The 23,889-nt window shown below is 36.1% G+C and overlaps 1 protein-coding gene across 1 annotated transcript in view; it reads right to left on the minus strand.

Annotated features, from left to right (window-relative positions):
• Nucleotides 1–21,897, minus strand: part of LOC123006583 (protein trachealess) — a 63,497-nt gene extending 41,600 nt beyond the window's left edge. The window contains exons 1-3 of the mRNA XM_044401169.1: nt 21,529–21,897; nt 10,700–10,732; nt 6,442–6,489 (exon numbers count right to left, since the gene is read on the minus strand). Coding sequence (XP_044257104.1) covers nt 6,442–6,489; nt 10,700–10,732; nt 21,529–21,758 — 311 coding nt within the window. The 5' untranslated portion in view covers nt 21,759–21,897. The remainder of the gene's footprint in view (nt 1–6,441; nt 6,490–10,699; nt 10,733–21,528) is intronic.
• Nucleotides 21,898–23,889: the final 1,992 nt, after the last annotated feature.

Below are 23,889 nucleotides of genomic sequence, written 5' to 3' on the forward strand. Positions count from 1 at the left end.
GCCAGGTTGGGGTGCGAGCAGCAATAATTCTCTTGTCGGCAGTATTTTTAATTATCTCTCGCTGATGTTGCGTTTTATCATCTGTAAATTTCGTTAATGAAAGTTTTTTGTTTTGAGTGAATCCGCGATTGGTCTGAGGATGTAAATTATGCGAGCTGGAGCTCGGAGCACTCACCCTCAACAGCTGTACTAATTAAAAGAACTTATGGGGTTTTTTTATAAGACGCGGAAGGGTATCTGCAATTTGTTTACAACACCCTATTTGTGATTCTTACGACGAGTCAACCATTTATTTTTTGTTCTCTATTTTAAACCGACACATTTTGCTCTTTAATTTCAGCTGTTTCTGTTTTATTTCTTTCATTTCGACTTGTTTAAATTCTCCAAATTACGGAGCAGCTTCCATTCAGAACTAACTCGGCTAATATCATGTTAAATGTTGTAGAAATATCTCGGAATAAAAAAAAAACTCAAGCGGATCCTACGAGACGTTAGCATGCCGAATAACAGAGAAGAACTCGATTGTTTCGAATTTGTCTCGAATACTCTTTCATTATCTTTCTTTGCGCAATTCTTCCTTCTTATTATTTTAGCAGACTGCCGCCGCACGCCCCGATGTCAATGCATGCACCATTAATATCAACATTTCTCAATTTACGATTTACATCGCTGCGCATTTATTCTTCCAGAAACTTCAAGTAACGTATTTAATAGACAAAATACGGATGATTTGGATATTGTTTCGGAGTGAAGGCCGCCACAATAAGGATATATAAAATTGATAGATATGGGAGAGCTAACATATAAATCAAGTAAGAGCGACATTCAAAGTGGCAGAATTGAAGTGGGACCGCATCGGAATAGCTTCTGTTGTATTGGAAAAGCCACATAATACGGAAATACGGGAATACGGAATGTTAAATCTGAATGTTTATCAATTATTCACGTGTAGTTCTGACGTCTCAAGAGACCCATTTCTCATGATACTTATCTACAACACATATCTGGATGCAACACGAAAAATTACCTTTCTTCTTAAACTTAACGTATATATCTCCAAGCTATTATATCTTATTTATTTCCTTCATATTCATACACTGCTTTGCAAATAAATCCTATAATTCAAAAAACTAGACACTCATAACTAACAACACTCACTTACACACGAGATGGCTATCAATAATACAACTTGTCATAACAATCCATACTCCATTATCATACACATTATAAAAATTATAAATACATATTTCGCAAATATTTAATACATCTCTTATATTTTTATAGAAGAAGAATTATTTCGTCGATTCAACACGACACCAAAATCTGAGTATAATAAGGAAGTGTTTTATCAACTCATCTTTGTTATTATTTACTCAAGTTTTTGTCGTACTATAGACTTACATTCCATCTGTGAAGCAAAGATGATTCTCCGGAGTTTCCTAAAAGAACTTACGTAATTTTTCTAAATTTCCCTGTCATTTGATAATGATTTATAGTTAAAAAAAATTGCTTAAATAAACCAGAATAATTAAAATTTTATTCTATTTTACAAATGCTGAACAAAACCAACCCGTATTTCTTTGAAATTTGAAATTTATTCTTTGTAAAAAAGTAAGTTTAAAAATTGTAAAATGTTGGCCTAGTATTAAAAATTTGATAACAATGGGTCTTTCCTGCTGCTCCGAGTGAAGTGGAAATCGGGATGGCGTAAAAAGTCGGCTGTTGCAAGTGTTCGAGAGGTAGCAGCAGGAAGTAAAGTTATATCCCATGAGTGTTTGTCTTAATTATTGGCAGAGCGCGAGACATGCTAGTCATTAAAACTGAGTCCCGCTGGGGGTGGAGAAGTCTGCATCTCATCAAACACCTAATCCCGGAATCCTGTCGTTTGTATTGCTGTGCCAATAACGTGTAAGCCTGACAGGACATTTGTTCAAACACGACAATATACCGGTTCGTTCAATATATAAGACAAACTCCTAAATTTATCATCACTGATTTGTTTAGTAAACAAAATTCAAAAAAATCCAGCTCGTGTGTCAGAGTATTTCGCAAAGTTAATAAATAATGGGGGTAAGATTTTGATCAGCGAGTCTAAAACATAAATGATGCAATTTTAGCAGTGCGACTGCAGAAGTTGACAAATGGTTATGTTCATGGGTGGAGATCAGTCTTTATAAATGGACGTGAGGTCGGGTGTGTGTGCAGAGTAAAGAGCGTCCACTATGATAGGACATATTTAGAATTCATGGAAATGTCAGCGATAGAAAGAGCAGTGATATTTTATGATTGACTTGAAATAATAATAATCCGCGTCGAAGGGGAACAGAATCCGTGGCTTCTACAAGAACTGACCCTTGGCTACCGACTTCTATTCACCCCTACAATCTCACTTAAATTAAACCGGATTTCACAACAGGGTGCGAGGAAATTCGATACGCTAGGCACACGCAGATGGAACGCACATTATTTCGCATTAATCCTGGCATTGGTCACGAGACTTACTACGAGCTTTACTTTTTAATGTTCCACTGCGGTTTCCAATCAGACCCGGCTTACCCATATTTTGACAACTGCCGGATTTACCCAACTAATACACCATTTTCATGCAATAGGCAAGATTCATTACGCCACACTGACCAATCCTCCAACTGATCACAAAAATATAAAATATTTTTACTTTCGAAAGCTAGGTATTACCAATAAGGAACAATGTAAGGGTGCTCTACATGTCGCACAAAACAATATATAAACCTTTATGTTGCGGTCCCGTTACGGGCGCGCCTGCTCGACATGTACGATGGACCCATCCCTGACCTAACCACATCTAACTGAGTCGCGTGTAACGAATACAGATGCCATAAAGATGTAGGAGTATATCCGAATTTGTAATCTTATTTCTTTGTAGAAAATTGCAACCGATCATCATCAATAACCGCGTCCGAGTCTTGAACTTATCGGCCAATATGAGATTCAATGCCCATTGTTCGACAACTACCACATTCCGATGATTCTATCGCAACTGGACAGACCTATAAAAACCAATTTGCTAAGCAAAACTTCGAAATAATGGGTGTCTGGCTATGTCAGACCGCCGGACAGCACATGCTCATGTTGAAGTCGTCAAAATAGGCTTGTTTTGCACGCAAGTCCAACTCGAACCAAGTTTTAAGTAACGTTGGCCAAAAATAGGTGTTTCAAAGTAATGATCAGAAGGTTTTATTTTGAGCTAGCAGTTGCGGTCAGCTGGCGGCCCCCGTCTGTCTGTTGTGGTCGGTAGCTTTGTCCCATGTAGGCTTCGTCTTTCGGTTATGCATCATTCATTGACGTGAGATTACTGACCTAACCGCGTCTCGAGCTTGGTTTCTTGAAGCCGTCCGTGATTTTGAATTTGCTCACAAAAAACGTTAATGGTGGTTGAATAACACCGGAAACAAGGAAGGGGTATGAAGATCCCTGTTGGCGTAGCGAGTACGTGTTTGACCCAAAACGTGGATGATCGGTGCTCTGTGGTGGTAATGAAGAAGACGACGCCTCCGACCGGCACGATGCCTTACGTGAGCGTCCCGGGTACGCTAGTCACGAAGGTTCGCCGTCTGACGTCAGTCTATAGGTCATCAGAGCCCAGATATTGCGGTACAGCTGTGTCACGTCTGCATACGTGTTTGGGGTTCTACTGGTCCCATATTAGCGCCTTTCGGATTGCAAACCTTCCGATCACGGCCTCTAATTTCAACTTACACCAGCCATCGAACTTTAGACATATAAACAGTACTCTCCGACCTGGATTTACCAACAGAAGCACTCGGCACGAACCGGGATACAACTGATCACATCAGCGATATCGACAACCTCTTCAAAATACGATCTCTTACACTTTTCTTACCCCATCAACAACCCACACATACGTTTTTCAACTAAATGTTTCAAAATCTCTGTAAATCCTAACATTTCAAATAAAAATGCATTATGTACTTGACAACCAGCATATTATTTTTTATTAAAAATGACACTACATGAAAAATTCGTGTTTTTTAACAAAAGAAGATTTTGCCCAATTTGTAACTTGATTACTTGTACATTTGTTTTTCACTTTTGCTTAATTAATTATGCATTATTAAAGTCAACGATTTTTATAGATGTATGTTGATGTAATCTAAAGACTAATTAAATTTTCGAGAAAATATGTCATTTACTTTTAACATTTTGAAATTGAAGCATGAATCTAAATTATTTCTATAAAAAAGCTCCATCAAGATGGTGAATTTTATCAAAATTTATGATGTTTGTCTTAAAGTGTTTTTTGTTATTATTTACTCAAGCTTTTGTTGTACTAGACTTACATTCCGTCTGTGAAGCAAAGATGATTCTCCGGAGTTTCCTAAAAGAACTTAAGAAATTTTTCTAAATTTCCCTGTCATTTGATAATGACTTATAGTTAAAAAAATAGCTTAAATAATCAAAATAATTAAAATTTTATTCTATTTTACAAATGCTGAACAAAACCAACCCGTATTTCTTTGAAATATGAAATTTATTCTTTGTAAAAAAGTAAGTTTAAAAATTGTAAAATGTTGGCCTAGTATTAAAAATTTGAGTGATGTGGAAATCGGGATAAGCTTTTATATATGTATGTTGATGTAATCTAAAGACTAATAAAATTTTCGAGAAAATATGTCATTTATTTTTAACATTTTGAAATTGAAGCACTTATTTTTTCATGAATCTAAATCATTTCTATGAAAAAGCTCCATCGAGATGGTGGTTTTTATCAAAATTTATGGTGTTTGTCTTAAAGTGTTTTTCTTTGATGAAGAGGTGAAAATCTTTAATTTAAAGATAAGGTAAATTTTCTAATCCTTTAAATCATTAAAGAAAAAAATAATTTCTTAATAAAAAATATCTTTAACACGTAATTTTATATAGTATATAGGCAGGTACATTTAATTTTTTTCGTGTCTCAAGAGGTGTTAAAAGACTGCGGATAAAACTGGGTACAAATTGTTTAAAACGATAAATTAAAAAAAAAAAACGTAGAGCAAAACTAATGTAGAACGAAATGTCAACTTTGCAAAATAAAAGATGAAATAATTAAAATCAATGTTTTTTTTTATATAAACTTTTCATAAAAATATCACTAATAGTAAATTCACCTTTGTGAACTCCGATTAGTTACGATAGTCAGATTTTGTTAGAAATTTTTGACTAAGCGAGATTCTGTCAGTCTTTTTCTAAACTTATTAATTTTCTTATTAATTTATTTGTCGTTTGTTTTAATTAATTTATCCACAACCACTCTATTATGATTATTATTACCACGAATAGGAGAAGTCTTGTGGTATCAATACAATACACGGGTCTTATCAAAAATAAATAGCAACCGTCTCGTGATTAGCCTTGCTCACTTCAGAATCAAAATTAATTCCACAAAGGTCACTTCAAAATGTCAAATAAAAATTTTCCAAAATGTTGATTTAGTCTAGTCTGCTTGTGAACAAAGCCTTGTATTGCATACGGGTGTTACAATAAATAACTATTCTTTTAGCACAAATAATGTTTTGATTTTTTTTTAATTCATCAGAGAGTCTGTCGTTAAAGAACCAACAACCAATGCTTGGATAAAACTGAAAATGATTCCTTAGTCCAATTTGGTTAATTCCTGCTTATTTAATTTTTATTTTTGGAAGAATGTAGAAAGTACGCAAGTAATGTGAAGATTTTAAAACGGAATGCACCTGTTTTTCGGCAGCACTGGTATAAAAACTTATTTCCCTAGGGGAGTGATCGGAGCCATTAAATTATAGGTGTAGGTAGCGATCAGAAGAGCATGGTTCAAGATTTACGGCGCAATCTCCTAAAATTGCATTAACCGACGGTGATTACCCATCATGATGACCGGTGGTTACTGAAAAGTTAATAGTAAAAAGAAATAAGCCGGTCGAGGACATCTTTGCCCAACATTATCCCAAATTATTCCAAATAAAAATGAATTTTTTAAAACCAACATTTAACACATTCCAAATATGTAAAATATTAAATTAAAATGCACTTATCGTAATTTTCTGAAAATATGCGAAGGAGGTGAATGTAATCCGAAAATTGCTTAGACTGGTTATTATCTTGCTGTTGCAGGTTTTTTTTTAACTATGTACATATTTGATAGCTTTTGATACAAATTAACAATTTTAACAATAAGCTTTGCTTAAAAATCTAGATATTTTCAAAACATTTAGTTCAAATTTAGTGTTAACAGAATCTTCTTGCTCTTTGCGCTGCTGCAGAGCTTTAAGCGCGGTGGCAATAACGAAGTGAAGTGTCATCAGCGTTATTAACTTAGCGAGAATAAATAAAATATGATGCGTTTGTTTATGTGCAAATAAGGTTGTAATACATAAACGCATATTTTTGTGAAATGGCAATGAAATATAAATTTTAAAAACTTACCGAGCGTTGACTGATGACGGGTTTCCAACATCATCGACTGTTGGTTTCCTGGAATAAAAACAAAGTTCTGGATAAGCTAATCCGTACAACATATCACTCGTTTAACCACGTGTAGGAGTCGGATTGAAAAGTTGACTGCACTTGACGTGGAACGCGAAACGTTGAAAATGCAACTGCCGGTGCTATAATCTGACACTGCCCTTGTCGTTCAGATCCCCTTCTACATGCTACCCTAAATAAGTCTTAATATGGGAGAGTACTCCCACTCTTACTTCATTTGCCAATACTGATTATCATTTCACAAAAAGAAACATGGAACTTATAGCTTCAAAATAAAAATTTGAATTCAGAATTAGGAGTACGTATTGCAAACATCTGAGGCAATGAGATACAAAAGAGCTGAGAGAATTCTCGAGGAGAGCAGGATTGCAGATATCCTAATATTTGCTACACATCTTGCACAATAAAACAATGTCAGTCGCGTGTACTAATAAGTTATATTATCTTGTATTCAATGTGGACTTCGTAGTCATTTTACATTCTAACTATCCACTTTTGCTATCCTACACGACATATTTTAACATAAAATTTGATCTGCTATATATATCTTTCTGCATATAAAAATCTTGTGATAATTAGAGAGTAAATACAGTACTTTGGTAAGCGGATGTTTGCATTATTGATTAAAAAGAAATTGCTTAGAAAATCAACCTCATATTACGCGTTAAAGTGTGATTAATTTAATAAGAAATAATTAATAGTTAACACTTGTGTTGTGCAGCATGTTAATGGCAGTGCAGCGACGTGCATCAATTTACGTATGTTAAAGCAGTTGCCGCATAAAATAGGAAAATCTTCAATTGCATCGAGTATTACGATCGGTCGTGAAAAAAGTATCCCTTGAAAAAATGTAAACTTTGTAGCAGTTTTCTACACTTGAGGAGATTGGTTCGCGCTTCAATTACTGTAATTACGTCCGATTCAATTACATGGTTGTGGAGTATTTATTTGAATTTTTTCAAAATACAGTAAATTAGCAGAAGAATATTAAATTAATTCAGAACACAATCGTAGCAAGACATCTTCAAATAGTAATTGAATTTATGGGAAGACTTTAAGATGCGGAATAAAATTGTTTATTTCATTGTGTTGTCACAAATAAGGCTACTTTTAAAGCGTATGCCAATTAATAGCAAATCGCATAAAGTAATGTAGATAGAAGATAGGGAGCTTCGCGACGTCAGAATGACTTCTCAAATACAATGGCCAAAAGGATTTGTAACTCTGAGTCCGAGATACGGCTTCTAATAAAAATAGCCGCTGTAATTTCAGATTAGATGAGGCTCACCTAGGAACTCGTTTCGTCATCTGATTCTCTTCTCTCCAACATACTGAAACCAAATCCGACTCCTAATTAATTGACATATTAGTATACAGGTGTAAATTATTCGCAAACGGTTATTTCTTTGAAACTTCCGACGTAAAAGCCGCTGCAATCCAATTTCTGGTGCAGGAAAAAATCGCCAAATAGGATTATAATTGTGTTAGTAAATGCCACCGGAGCGGGATTATATCCCTGTAGTTCCAGCGATCGTGAAGCGCATATCCTAGTGGCGTTATCGTTGTATTATTTACGTCGTGTGGGGACACGTCTGTCTAATTTTCCATAGTGCATGTCAAGGAAGAATACCCGAATTCTTTATTGTTTTTACGTTCGCAGAATGTTTCGTCCTCCAACTACCCTAATTGAAACATACAATTTTTATCCACACTAAAACCACATCTACATTAAACGCCATCAACCAAATTACGCATTCAGCTTTTAAAATTCAATATTGTAGACAAGTTTATCACACGAATGAAAAACTGGTTACATCTTCATTCAACAGTATTTTTATTTTTATAAAATGTGTGCTACATTAATTGTTATAATAATTCAAAAAAAAAAGTTGCAAAAGAGTGAATAATGAATAAAAAAGTCAGAAAATGAAAATTTTGTTGATTCACGAGGAGAAAGAATGTGCGATGGTCCCATCAAATATGACAGCGAGCATTCCAGCTAGCCCATGTGCTGTTTATGAGATCTGTAACTACCCTATAAATCAACACCCTACCGAAAGCGCGTGTAATTAAGGGGCGCAGTCAATCCGTTAAAGGCGAGAAAGCCACGTCGTGGTATCGTGCTAATCAACCGGTAAATTTTGGCCATGTTTTCCCAATTACCCCAAATCGAAAGAAAGTTTGGATGTGGAAATAACTACACACGTAGTAAACTTCCTTTTTACATTGGCAAAATAAATTTAAACACAAATGCGTAAATAGAGTATATAGAATTGTTAAAAAATGTGAAGGTGAGTGATAATTTTGTCAAGTAGGATCGGTATATATCAGATCGGTTTTTAACGCGTGTCCAATTAAGGGTTAATGGTGTTTATACAGCACGCGCTATAGCATGGTTATCTTGTGATATAAGTTAGTTTGGTTGAATCGCCATAAGGTAACGGCATGACGACATGCATTATTCAGATGGGAGATTAATGGTCACTATCGAGTTGTATTGCATTGTGTACAACACTAGCCGGTCGCAGACTCCTCGTGATCAGCATCTGAGCATTTAGGGCGCGTTCTGCTCGCGTGGCTTCCTTACTACTACCGAAGCAAAGTTGGTCTTCTGTAAGTCGCTCTCTCGTCTTCGATAGCCGGTCTTCGGCCGCCTCTACCGATAATATCATATCGGCCACCGTTCAATCGTTTCTTGAAACAAATACAACTCCTTATATGTCACTAGCCTTCAGCAATCTGCAACTACCAATTATGGTCTAATTGGTTTTCAGAAACAACATTGATTTTCTGAACTCTTATTTATTGCATTTAATAAATGCGGTTTTAATTAGCGAGGCGGCCCTATTTAGCCGATTAATAAATAAATCGAGCAGGTCTAATCAGTTGTCTCCTCGAAGAAGAAAAGGTGCCGAGGCGCGTGCAGGCTGCGTGTGTAAAAAATGTTTGAGGGACGCAGCGGTCATCAAAACCACGTTAGGAACGGCCACGGGGAGGTATGCCGTCTGTTTCGATTTATCTCCCTGTTTAATAATTCGAATTGCAGAGGGAATCCGGAGTTGGAGGCCAGAACGTCATCCGGCAACAAGAAGTGGGCTCGAGACAGAGGTTTTGCGTCGGCTTGCAGAATGACAGAATGCCCAAAGAAGGCCGCTGTAGTTCTGGCGGTCTTTTGGTCTCTCTTCATTGATATAAAAAGCGGGGAGTGCGTTTGGTGCTGCGGGCGAGCGCACGGCAAAACTAGTAGGATTTGCTCATTAAAACCCATGTATGTTGAGAATGTGGAAATGCAACTCGACTGACTGCTGTCGCATTCTGTTTGCCTGCTGGACACAATAAATATTGCATCTATCTGGTCAACAATACAACTGCACTGTATATTTTCGCACAAAAAATCATCTCTGATTTGGACTCTGGAGATTTATTCGACCAGATATTTAAAGGTACATCCGTTCGTTACAGACCGCTATTGTGACGAATGTCCGTCGAGACCGCTCAAACTTCAAACTTCACCTCCACCATAATACTGTTTGTTAATTAATGCAACTTCCTAATAAGGAAGCATATCATTCTCAAACAATGATTCCGTTTTTGTCAAACTCGACCAAAGCACAACCCTGTTTCAAAAAAAAAAACAAACAAACATACATTTGTCTTTAAATTGCATTGCAATTTCGCTTGATCAAAAATGAAGTTTTATAGAAGCTGACCGCGATGTAATTTGGTGGAGTTGGGATACGCTCGATCGGCGGTCGAACTTCTGACACCAACAAGACCTTCACTTATTCAGGCAAATTATCCGCCAGCATCGAAGGAGTAATCATGTCCAGTAATTTCATAACAGGTTTCGATTTAAGGTTGATAGACTCGGGCTAATCGACTGGAAGATAATTTATAACCTTCTTGTTTTATTTGCCACCCTCATTAACCGACGTACCGCCAGACCGCGATCATACAGAAAAACCTCCGACCAGTATCGATGCCTGTCTATATAATGGCTGTGACAAAACAAAAACTTGACTGACAACTCGTTTCAAACTAAATTGATCTGAAATTTGGCCATCTCATCGGCTCGAAGTTTGGAAGGCGGCCACCTTTACAAAACAACACGCCGGTGCTTTACACCTACACATTATTCAAACTTATCAAGCGCCTACCATGTCCGACTCCCACTTATAAGGGTAATTAGATTACTTACCGCTCTGTCCAACACAATGCTTCTTCCCTATACCTGCAACAAAAATATTTTTAATAACAAATGACCTCAACAACCCCTTCTACCTACGCTACAATTTGTACAATACAATCCCTTTTTCTAAACACTAAAAACAAAAGAACAAACCCTGCCAATCAACCTCGGTATCGTGAAACTTTAATTTACGCTAGTTTTGAAGTGTAAAACAAAATAAGTCGCTATAAACGCACCGCATAATAAAAAAATTACGGGATGACCTGACCCACGCTTCAGAAATGATTCTTTAATTGGCATGACTCACATATTTAATGTACGTAAGTTTTCGTAATAGAATCGTAGAGGATGTGATACAGGAGGATTATCATTGTTGAGTGCATACGTGAAGATCATCGAAGATTGTCGTTTGATTGTAAGTGTCGTCTATCAAGAAAGCCAACGGCGACAGTGGCAATGGCAGTGAGCGAAAGATACCAGGCACAGTCACCTTGATCCCAACATGGACATGTCTGGTTATAATGCCTCGCTCTATGAACTTACCCCCGATTGTCGGCTCAACTCAAACTGAGTTTTTCCTCAATGCAGCTGTACGTTTGTTTTAGTTGGTCTTCGAGAGCGTAAAAAGTAGTTTCTCCAAGTTAGAGGGATAAGTCGTTCATCGATGGATTGCACCGATCCGAACAGACTTTCCGACAGACTAACGCACACCCATTATCACTCCGACATTGTCTCTCTATTTCCATACATTTTGAGGAATTTTGAAAAATACTTCTAAACATTTGCCAAACAATACATTTGAAATCCTTGAAAGTCCATCATTTCCTCACTGGTATTGTCAAATGGTGCGATAATGCGAAGCGCCGAAAGCTTGGTGTTTGTTTTATGTATAATAAGGTTGTTAAAAGTTTGTAGGAAAGTAATAAGCGCTCCGGTTTTATGTTTCACATCGCGATATTAGGTGTTGTAGACGGTACAAATAACAGCTGTCTGAGATTGGCGCAGTTTCGTTTGAAAATTTGGCGTGGGGCATTTTTGCAGGGGTGTAAAGCGATGCCAACTGTAATAAAACATGTTATTCAAAAAGACAGGCTCGCTTTACGACCAAATCCACAAGACACAATATAGGTGGTGAATGTCGGGTGAGTATTTACAGCGATGGCACGTTTAGCGATAGTATGCAAAGAGGTGGGGTATGTCATGTAGCGCGAATAAAGCAGCAACCCAAAGTGTAACATGTGGTTTGAAGTGGTGCTCCTCGTAAAGTTGTCAGTGGGCATGTGGTGGTAACGGTCCCTACTCGTACCGCATTTCAAATGAGCGACCTCTCGAACATATAATGACAATGTGATGAGCCCGTCGTTGTCGTCGTCGCCGTCGCCGTCGCCGTCGTCACTAAGCCTTTCCTTGACGAAAACAATTCAAACTCAAATGAGCAACCATACACAACCGCAATCGCTATCCTTTCACGCAAAACCGATTCTCCAAATAATTATAATAAATATCTATATTTTTTGTCTAGAGAAGAGTGCAGTAATTAAAATAGGATTTAGTCGGCAATGTGAACGAAATGAAATTCTTTAGTACGTCATGCATCAACAGTTGTTGATGTTGGCTGTCAGTAAAATATCAATTAAGAGTCCTCCCATGACTTGCGGTAAATTTAAATTGTCTATCTTCGATTGTATAATTGTCATTTGTTTACATAGCCGAAAATTGGGCTAGGAATTAACTCCTCAGTGTGTTTTGTCGCTATAAAATGGAATTTGTTCGCTTCGCTCGATTGGTAGATTAAGTGACAAAAAGCTAACAATTTTATCCAGATAACAATAAATTACTGCGATCATTCTATCGGCGTTAAATGGTAAAAACCTTGGTGCTGCCTGTAAAAAGTTTCGTTTCGATGACAAATAAGTCTTTAAATCGGGCGATATTTTCGGTCCTTGCAAAATGTGAGTGGCATTGTTGAGTCGCTTTTCGCTCAACGTGAGTGTGAGGTGATATATTAGAAGGGAAAATGCCTTTGAGATGCAACAGACCTTTAGAACGAGCATGTAAAGTAGGTTCTTTATTATAACGAAATTTCCCTTTAGCCCAAATGAGGGAAAACTTCAAATATATTTAGGGGAGTTAACGTACAGAAATTTATCCAGAATGTCACGGCGATGGCCGTTTCACGGCTGGCCCATATTTTAAGCAAAAATGATAGTAGCAGGGCGCCTCCAGCACGTGGTAATTATCATAACGATCATTGACTCAGCAGATCACGAGCCGCCTCTGTTTTTTTTTCAAAACGTGACTTTCACTCTTTCATTAATAATAAGAGTTCTGGTCGCGCTCTAGTTTGGCTCTTTTGTCGAAGCTCTGCAAGAACTAGCTTGTTATATTATGTTTGATAAACTACAATAACTACTAAAGGGTTCTTATAATAAATAAATTGCTAGCGTGTCTATGTGCAATAACATTCTTGCACGTCCTCACTGATTGATTTTTCAATCCCGATCGAGGATTATAACAAGTACTCCGTGATGGACGAATAATTAGAGCACTCTAACGTCTTCGTTGTAAATCACTTTATCAACTACAGAGACTTAAATAATACCACACTTTTGATAGGAGAAGTTTCATACATAAATCAAACAAACAAGTTTTACACTGACATCTTACATTTATTTCTCCTGCAAATCTAAGTCACAAAAATAAAAAAAGAATTAATTGGCTTCACATTATCTATTGTTGCTTTTCATTTTCTTTAAACGAAAAAAATTTAAAGAGAATCAAAAATGCTGACAAAGAATTCAAATTTAAATAAAGATAAGCACGAATTTATTAAGTATTGTAAGTAAGATACTTGTAAGATGCGCAGCAAAAACCCTTTTAAGTAATTATTGTAATAGCCGTAAAGAGACATTTCCAGCACTTTGCTCATTAGAGAAATGATTTATGTGGCACATCCAGCAGTATATGTGTAGTATTTACCACACGTAAACACGTAGTCATAATCGTAAATTCATTACAGTGTTTTATTACAGACCATCGCAGTTGTTCCTTTTGGAAGAATAATTCATTTTAGATTCTTTGGTGTTTTTGTAGATCCGGTCACTGAATTTAAATAAAATAATCCTAGGCTGATGGTAAAAAGAATGTTTTTTAAGAAGGTATGCCGTAAAGAACATTGAATCCGGCGCCAGGAGATGACCGCCGCTAAGAGGGTGATGTGTGGAAAATATAGGGGCCAGTTTGCCGCTTTGCCTAACAAAACATGAGATTTCAATTAAAACGACACGTTTAATAATGAGGCTACAGATTTATAGCCGGTGCTGATTATTATGCCAACACGAACACGGCCGGCAACACGCAAGCGCTAAATGCTGACTGATTTAAATTGTCTTCATCTCCTTAAATACTCCTTTATTGGAGCAAGTTTTCTTGATCGTAAGTTGGCAAAAATGTGTTCGTTGTGTTGGGTACTTGATTAAAACCCCGGGTGTTTGTATCAGATCACATAACGAGCTATGGTCGGATTTGGGATTGATTTAAAATCGAAGTCGTTGCATAAGCGGAGATGAATACATCATATATGTATAATCAAATATCATTTGGATTAGCATCCCATTTGGGGATTCTTTACGAAATCGTAGTTCCATTTATACACAACAAAACCAGTTTCGATTAAGTCCAGAAGGACCACACATGAGTTAGCACTGATATAAATTTGATAAGAAATTACTTCGTTTATGGGCAACAGAAATGCAAATTGCCTTAAAAAAGAGGAACAGAAAAGTATGTTCCAGTTCAGTTGATTTGTTATCTATTATTTAGTACAATTACATTGGTGCAATACAACAAAAAAATAATATAAACTAGAATTTTACTGTTAGATTGTATGTATAATAATACCAACAGCGGACAAAAACAAGTGAATATAATTGTCTTGTGGTTATACCGTTGAGTAACTGGTCAAAATGCCTTCAGAATTTTTTCCTAAATAATAATTTTAACGCAATAAATGAATGTGCTGTAACATATTTGATTTCTTGTTAAAATCATAATAATGTTGATATTAAACCTTCCTGAAAAAAGCTATAATCGAGAAATGGTTGCAGCATGACAGAAAAGTATGCCATTAGCTTAACTTAGCTCCAAGCGTGCAAACTTTTTATTGGTGCTATTATTATTCATACTCATCACTGACCTAGCCACTGACCACTTTGGCAACAATCGTCGCAAGTGACATGCATTCAAATCGCTCGTTGCTCAATTGTCCTGGATGAAAAATCCTATTTTAAGCAACAAATTAGATATGAGTTTTTATTGATAGAGCCTGTGAAAGATTCGACTGGTGAAGCGTGACTGAGTGAGTGACTTAGGTGGAGTCTGAACCGAGTCGAGATCGGTGGGTGTGAAGTGTTGAGTCTCGACTACATGAGTAATGGATAACTCAGCTGTGAAATGCATGAGAACTAACATTATAGTGAAAAACACTCGCGTCTCTGACCAAATTAATCAGTCCGCTTGACCGGCGACAAATTGTTGAGTTTCTCATTTTTGAGCATTTTGGCATCGCTCGGAACGCTTCCAGCGATTCCACTGTCAATGTTTGGAATTGAAATACCTTCAGCTTGAATGTTTGCACATAATAAAAAATTATTACAAACACACACGCGGCGGGACTGGCCACTTATGCCGCCTTTTGCCAAGTATCTAATAATTGCACACAAAATAAAAATATCCTCTGTGTAAATAGATGGAGATGAGAGTTGATATATTTTTATCGAGCAGTTAATTACTGTAGTTTTTTTAGGTGTAAGTAGTTACAAAAGAGTAAGATAGGCGTAAAACAGGTTCCTCGAAACTATAAGAACGGTTGCTTCCGTACCCTTTTATTACCACTAACACCCACACAGTTGAATGAGTGATGATGGACTATCACACTTGATGAGAAATGGCAAAAGTAACCCAAGTTTGTCTCACGGTCTGACCCCAAGATTTTGATTTAATAAATGAGAGCAGTGTTAATTACAACACAGATTAATGCACTTAGATGTCGAGGGTTCATCTCATGTAAAAATGTCATGAGAACTCTGTGCGCCCAACCTTCACCTCTCAACCTCTCGTAAAGCTTCAAGCATATCCGAGTCTTTGCTTGTTCGGCAAATAAACTAATTAGGGGATATGTCAGAATGTGGAGATTTGGGAAAAGTCAAAGATGGCAATCGTTGAGGGCGCACCTTTGGAGAATTGAATTGTTTCGGTTGAAAAGCCCGGGTAGAAATAGGTGAATATCAGCGTCGAAGCGGGTGCAATGTTGGTATCGAGGGACTATCGGAGCAACAGGAATGATGATCGCTGACAGCAAAAGTCTAATGCATATCAATAGAGTGGTTGTCTTGATCTGCGAAAGAGGCAAGCGGAGCGTGAAGGCATCGAATAGAATCGGACAATCGTCGAGTACTTTATTAAATCTGTCTCAACCTTTTGTGCGATATCTAATCGTCTGCGCCTCCCCCGAGATTGGCAGCAATTTCCGGATACATGTCACTTGAAGGAAATTGCACAATGCAAACAATCACTATTATTTCCATTCATCACTGTCCGCATACGTCATCTGCATCTTTCCAAATTCGCCCCAAACCATCATTTTTCCAAACATATCATAATCAACAATCTACGCCAAAAAAAAAACCGATTTTTTCTCTTCTCACGAGTAGATCGTTAAATAAAACAAACATTTTATATCGTCATGGCTCCGTTTGCTTGAAACTTTTTCCAAATATAAAACCACACTTCTCCAGCTTCATAAAACAGCACTATAAGATTCCTTCCCGTCTTTTACGCCCTTAGTAGCACCTTATTTCACATTCGGCAATATTTTTTTCAAACAAAATTAAATAGTAATTAAATCTCTCGTTGGACGTGTCAATAGAATGCGTTATAAAGGGCGAGTCTGCTTTTTAAAACAGCATTACTTTCCGATCGATTAGATCCGTTCGTTGCACTTCGTCTTACCCTCCGATTTGTGTGAAATTAAGAGTTGACAAGATTTGTGCTCAAATTTTTTGATCGCGTTGGAATTAGTAGTATCAGTTTTGAAAAGTTTTCCATTAATTTCTTCTTATTTGAGCTTAGTATGGAACGCTGTAAGCATAAGCTATGCATTTTGATTAGTCCACCCCCATTGCGGTGTTATCATATTCATATTATATTTGTGGGGGTAAAAATCAAAGTGCTTTTCTTTCCGTCCTGATTCAACTCATGAATACGTTACGGCTTCTCTTATAAAACCCTTAAAGACGAAGTGTGTTGAAGAGCTACTTATGTATAAATCATAACTCTTTGGATTTTTTATTCGCAATAAATAAAAAGAGATTTCTTAATTTAAATTTAAAACCAGCTTTGACATTTTCTTATGAATAAGCAACTTGACAAATTACCCGACCACTATAATATCACTGGACACAACATAAATAAAAAACTATACTCAAACGCTAATACAAATATCAGTTAGTATAAATAAACACGGCCGCGATTATATAATTCCGACTATCTTATTTAAATCTTAATTTATGTAAATTTAACACGAGAAATTTACACTTTAAACGAACATTATAAGCTCGTTTGAGAATAACATTATGTTCAACTTGTTAACATTTTGAGGTCTGATGTTTTCATTATAAACGCATATATTATTTTGAAATGTCATAATAAACTATTGTTTTGTGCGAAATTTAACGCCTCTGATACCATAACGTTGCACTTTTAAGGCATCAATAAAATTTGAAAACTCGTTTATTGGTAAATAAAAATTTATATTCACGCCTTCCGGCTGTAAAATCATCCAGCAATTTGCAATAAAATTTAATCGACGCTCATTATGTCGCTGCTACTAATTTAATCACTTCGCTAATTAATAAATTATCTGCAATAGGTGAAACATTTACAAATGTCTCTCTTCATTAACATCATATTGAAAATAAATTCGAAGTTCGAATTGTTTTGACGTTATCGGTTTTAGAAGCATGCAGGTGGTTAATTAGGTGATGGTGAATCATTTTCTGCTTCAAAATTAATTGAATAGTCAACATTAGCCGCATATTTAACTCGCGATAAAATTTATTATACCAAATTTTTAATTGCAAGAAATTAGTTAAAATTCTGAGTATGAAAAATGTTTTTGAGGGGTAAAAAATAAATAAATTCTCTTTACAAGCTGTTGTGACAGTCGCAAATTAATGTAAATACTTCTGACTCGATAACTTTTCGCGTGACTTTAACAAAGTGAATGGCAAGGGGGAGTAAAGGATCTACTGTTTTAAAGAATAATCAACTACATACCCCTACTGGAAAAAATCAGACTTGCAAATTTTTGATTGCCCCCTTCACAGTCCGTAAAGACATTAGCCTCCTACATTTACACCGTTCGACCCCTACTTTAAAATGCCGTATTCCCGAATTTATATTAAAGGAGAATTATAGAAACAGTTGTTCGCAAGCACTTTGCTCAATATTGTGCTCGCCCACTTTTTACATTTGCATACGCCACTCACTTAAACTTATTGCAAGAGACATTTTTATGGTTCATTAAAAAAATTACAAAGCGCACTTCCATGCCCCCACAGAACTACAAATACTAATCGAACAGTAAATCCAAACTTATTAAAACACTCCACGCAACTAAATCCCCTTTTAAATCAGTGTGTTCATCACACTCGACCAACTAACTCATTCAATTAGCTCCGATTAAGCGCACCAAAAGGGCCACAATCTGTCATTTGCAAAATGCAGCCTACAAAATTGCCTTCTTGACAATTTGTGTTCAAACGACTTCGAAAAATATTTTTCCTTCCGTCAACAACCGTGAGACAAAGAGATAAGATTATTTATTTTTGCAAATTTAGAGAAAACACCGAGAGAAATCAATAAAAACTAAATTTCAAGATAGATAATAGAGTATATTAGATATTAATAATAAGAATAACTCATACGTAACTTTAAGAAGCTTACGAAAAAACGAAAATCTTTTTTTGAAAGACAATATTTCTGAAAAAGGGTTTACATTTATAATTAATACATATTTTAAAATTAAGTAAAATAATAAAAAATATTGAGTGTACAGTCGCTGGAAAAATTAATGTTGTTACCGTCTTGGAACTTACGACATCTCTAGAAGTATTGTCAAATAATTAAAAAACGGGTTTTTGGGTGATTACTTTTTAATTGCTCGTGGTAAAAAACACTGATGATTAAATATGTACGCTGATCTTCACTAAACATGGCTGAGTATTTGAATGTTTGCAAATTTGTATGTATAGCTCCGACTGTTGCTGAAGATGGCTAAATCGCCTAAGAGAAATGCAATGTTAACGACAGATTGTGTTAAATCAACAAATATATGTTGACCGATAGCAGAGCACAGCACCTTGGTAAGTTCATGCATGTTCTAGGAAGGAACCTAGTTAGAACAGGTGCTCAAAGTCTCTAATATTTGATGTAAGTAAATAAACGGCTCACTTATAACTTCTAGTACGGCTTTAAAGTACTTTTTATGATATATAGTCATATTTGAAAAGATCACGATTTTGCTTTACAATGAGACAAATTCATGTGGGAACAAAATTTTGCACTGTTGACCTTGACTAATAAGACAAACATCAAATGTGGACAGGTACAGTCTAGAAGAGAGTTTTTGGTGATTTACTAAATGTTTCACAGTTAAATTAATGTAGTGTGACACTATTTCCAGCTATTGTTCTAATAAATCAGTGTTGACCTTAGTTATTTAGTTGTGTGTCTAGAAATACAGTTAGTGGCACCTCAGTAGGAAAGAATTTGAATCAGAATACGTCCAGTAGTACATTCATAAAATTCGGTGAATTAAGACTTGTTTCAGCCGACAAGTCTGTTTACAAGATCATTTAACTGATAAGTGATACGCTAACCGCGGCCTCTTCCAGCCAGATTTCCGTTTTAGTTTCATTTAAGATCTCAATTTTTGTCTCAATTTTCTGACGCGCATCATTTATAAATATATTTGGTAAGATTGATTTGACGTTAGAGAGCTATAACTAAATTCAATTGTCAAATCAAACATCTAACTCCTTGAATTTTAAATAAAACGTTCGCTCAGACGGCGTATCGCATTAGAGATATTAATTAATTAGACGTAGATTAAGTATCAGACAGCACGGAACCAACAGACACGTTGCTTTTTAACAAATTGAACGAAGTCTCCAGGTGCGTGTATGTGTGTAAATAATCTGGTGTGAATATGTTAGGCACGCTGTGTAGATTAGGTAGCGCCCGCTGCGACAAGAAGCCGCTTAAAAATAAGCACTCATTTGGACCGAGATAGGATGATGGAGTTCAAGCAGCAGGAGTGGACTTCCCGCTGAAAAACATGCACCATGCGGTATTTTCATGATTTCAATTATGCTTTATACTACACCAAACATGACCAACACCGGCACTAATAATTCATTTAAGAAAAGTAACCAGTCCATCGCTGCCAAGATCGAATGACACTATCTGAAAAAAATACAGACCCAGCATTGCAAATTTTAGACTTAGAGACTTATTACTACTGATTAATGTGTTACCCAAATTAATAAGCAGAGTAGATATTTTTTTTACATCATTTGTCAGTTATGTTAAATAATTGAAGACTTGTGTGGTTTTTCTTCATTAATAACAAATACATCTTGTCTATTTTGTCTATTTTCTCTGAAATGTTATTGAGAAAGATTGTAAAGTGACAAACGGCAACAATAGTGGAATGTTTGTGTTTTCAAGACATCATTTGAATTTAAAAAGGTGCTAAATGCTATAGGAATCTCATAATTATACTAGTGGTCGTTGACAAATGGGTCAAATTTTTACCGCCGCATAAGTTTTAACTCTTTTGCTAATGTGCGAGCTTAACAAGATATAATTGAGCGATTTTCCCAAAAGTACCTAATTGAACTTGAATTTTAAAAAAACCGAGTATTTCTCAAAAGGAATATGATAGAAATGAGTTAGTAAGAGATATGAAATTATAGTCAATTACTTGGTATACACATTTTTATGCTGCAAAAACAGCAAATTCTAAGAAATCAAAAATAGTAATATAATAGTACATACCTATATCTAGGTAGTGTTATTATTTAGGTTTAGTATGTCTTCTTTTTTCATTGCTTACTCATCAGTGGATAAAAATCAGTTCAAAATAAGCATAATTATTATTAGATATTAATTTGTATTTTGACTTTAAAGCATGTCATTGTAATTACAAAATTTTGTTGGTTATAAGATAAAAACCAGGCATTTATGAAGATATCTAGTGTATCCAATAAAAAATTAGATTTGATTTTTAATATTTTACAGACGTTTGTAATTAATGGAAGTGCAATTACAAGAACTTTTTGCTTTCTGTAAGGCAATGCAACTGAGTCAATTTTTGTGAGGTGTAGTTTTTGAGGCGTATTATACTTATAACGTGTAACCTGCAGATGCATTTATATTTCAATTTGATATTGAAGTGTGGTATTTTAGCTGTTGGGTGAATGTCAAAATTGGAGTTTGGAGGAGTGTGGGCGTGTGTTGTTGGTAGGTAATGTGGGGTTCGGTGTAAGTAATGAGTATGATTGTTTAGATTAAGGAGTTTTAACGGTTGCGTGTTGGGAGTAAGAGATGATCAGTGACCGGTGGTTAAATCGGATCCCTTAGGTCAGGGAGGGGTGTTGGAGGCATTAGTGAGCGCTGAGCGGCTAGCACGTGCCCAGCAAGCTTTATCACGTGGCAGCCGAAATGCAAATGAGCAACAAGTGGCGGAGAGGAGCGCGTAGAAATTGGTAACTCACCGGTAGTAAGGAAAGGCCTGGGACATATGTAGGTCCATGGGGGCGGCCGGGTGGTGTGCGGCCCCGTAGCCGTGGTGGTCGCCGGTTTGCATCATGGTACCGGCAGCGGCCGCGGCGGCGGCGGCTGCTGCCGTGTGATGGTGCCCTAAGACGGCCGCCCAGGGCGATGACGCAAACCCTCCTGGATGATCCAGCTCGAAAGCACACCTATTCACGACACTCAAGTGCATGCAGCCACAACACTACACCAACGGCATCCCGCTACACGCTACACCCGTCCTCACTCGTGACCAGATCGCTGGAATGAGCTATGGTAACCGTCACACGTGTAACAGCGAGCGCGGACACTCGGCCATTGATCGCGGACTCCTGGACGTCCGACCTGGACTTGAATGAGAAAAGAGTTAACGAAGGCGGAGTTGGGAGCTCGCGTGCGTGGCCGAGTATCACGTGATGAGGCGGGAGGAGTCGCTCACTGGCTCCAACGCCTATCCCGCCTATCCGCGATACTCCCACTCGAGGCGTGTTTGCGCCCTCGTCGCCGACCAGAATATACTCTCTAATTATTGCATGAGACACTCAGACACACTACCTCACCTGTCTCACCAAGGTGCAAATCTAAGGTGTATCGCCCCGCCATTAGCGAATGCCGAAAACCGACTTTGCCGATTCACCCCTGTTCTATTTCTTTCACAACTATCACCCCTATTGATCAAAACACGCGGCCTTCGCACTACAGACTTACCCTTCGTTTATTTACTAGGGAAGGAAATTTGCTCATCAGGTTAAAATTACACTGCCCTACTCTAATAACGCCATACATCACCGCCATAAATCATTCACCCCTTGAATCTTTACATACATCTACAAAACGGCAAAACTAAATCTAAATTACCACAATTTTTATGCATAAATTAATTACAAAAAACACATTTATTCAACATTTTGCACATAACTTAATGGGGCTACATCGGCTTTTACATCCTTAATTTTTTAATATTTAATTTTAATATTTTCAAGCATCATAAATAAAGCTTTAAAGAAATCTTTTCAAAATTATCTGTAATAAAAAAGAAGAAGAAAGTCATCAGGAAATACAGGGATCAATACTCAATACAATAAATAGAGATAATAATATAAGCAATTCACATCAAGCTAAATGTTCAATAAATTTCTCAAATTTATTAAATAATACAAAATTACTAAAAGTAGCAGAATAAAAAATAACTGATGACTGAATCAAAAATATAAAGTTCATTATATTCTAAACCAAAAAAAAAAACTATTTATACCAAATGAGCAAAGCAAATACCACTTCTTTTTCATATTTGAGGAATAATGGTCGACAATTGCCTAATCACTATTAAAAAAAATTCAAAATATATAACCTCCCCTACATAGGTAGGTACATACAGTACCTATATATTATTACTCTCTCTTGTGTTTTTATTTTTTATTAATTTCCTGTTGTGTAGATGGGCCTAATTTAGTGTCCAGAATTGCAAACAACAAACATCATGCAAGATATGCATACCATATTATTTTAAGAGTATTGATTGTAGATAAAAATATTTATAGATGAGGAATGACTATCAGTACTTGTAATACAGTTAATACCTGTTATTGTTGATGCACGAGGTGGTTATTCTTCAGTATAATGGAATTTGTGTTGATGGGAACTGAATGATTCTTACTTCTTATTACTTATTTTTATTTTTACTTACCTCTTGCCGATATGGTTAGTATCATTTAGTATTACTACACATTCGGTGAAGTGATGAGATTTACCACAACTTCAAATAAATAGTTTAATTTCAAAAGGCTCGAATCTGCACATGTAGGTACATACCTACCTACCTATATCTTCTGATAAAAATTATTTATAGCAATATTAGTTTTATAAATAGTTTGATTTTGTACAATTTATTTTTGTTCTCAGTATGCTTATTCAACAAAGTCAAAATTTTCTTAACTATTATTAAAATATTTATTATCTTTATTACTACCTTTACAGGGTGTCAGAACGCGCTGTTCAGAGAAAAATTTAAAGTAGAATAAGACACCAGGAAAAAAATGTTTAAAAAATTCTGTGTCAAATAATTTTGACATTTGACATTTTTTATGCCTATTTACTGATACTGATGATCTTGTATATGTTTTTTTTTATAATTATTTAGTAAAGGTACAAACATTTTGACAATAAAAGTAACAAATAACATTAAACAGAGTTACAATTTACGATACAGCTTCCTTGTTTCCTCTTCTAATAGCTTGTAGCAAAAAAAACCAGAAAAATTATTTTTCTAACAGAAATAAATAGAGTCAAAGTGTAAAATTTAAAACTCTCGTAACTTCGAAATT

Source organism: Tribolium madens, unplaced genomic scaffold, assembly GCF_015345945.1.
Source record: "Tribolium madens isolate multiple individuals breed KSU strain unplaced genomic scaffold, Tmad_KSU_1.1 Scaffold_2;HRSCAF=44;Tcas5.2_LGX, whole genome shotgun sequence".
NCBI lineage: Eukaryota > Metazoa > Arthropoda > Insecta > Coleoptera > Tenebrionidae > Tribolium > Tribolium madens.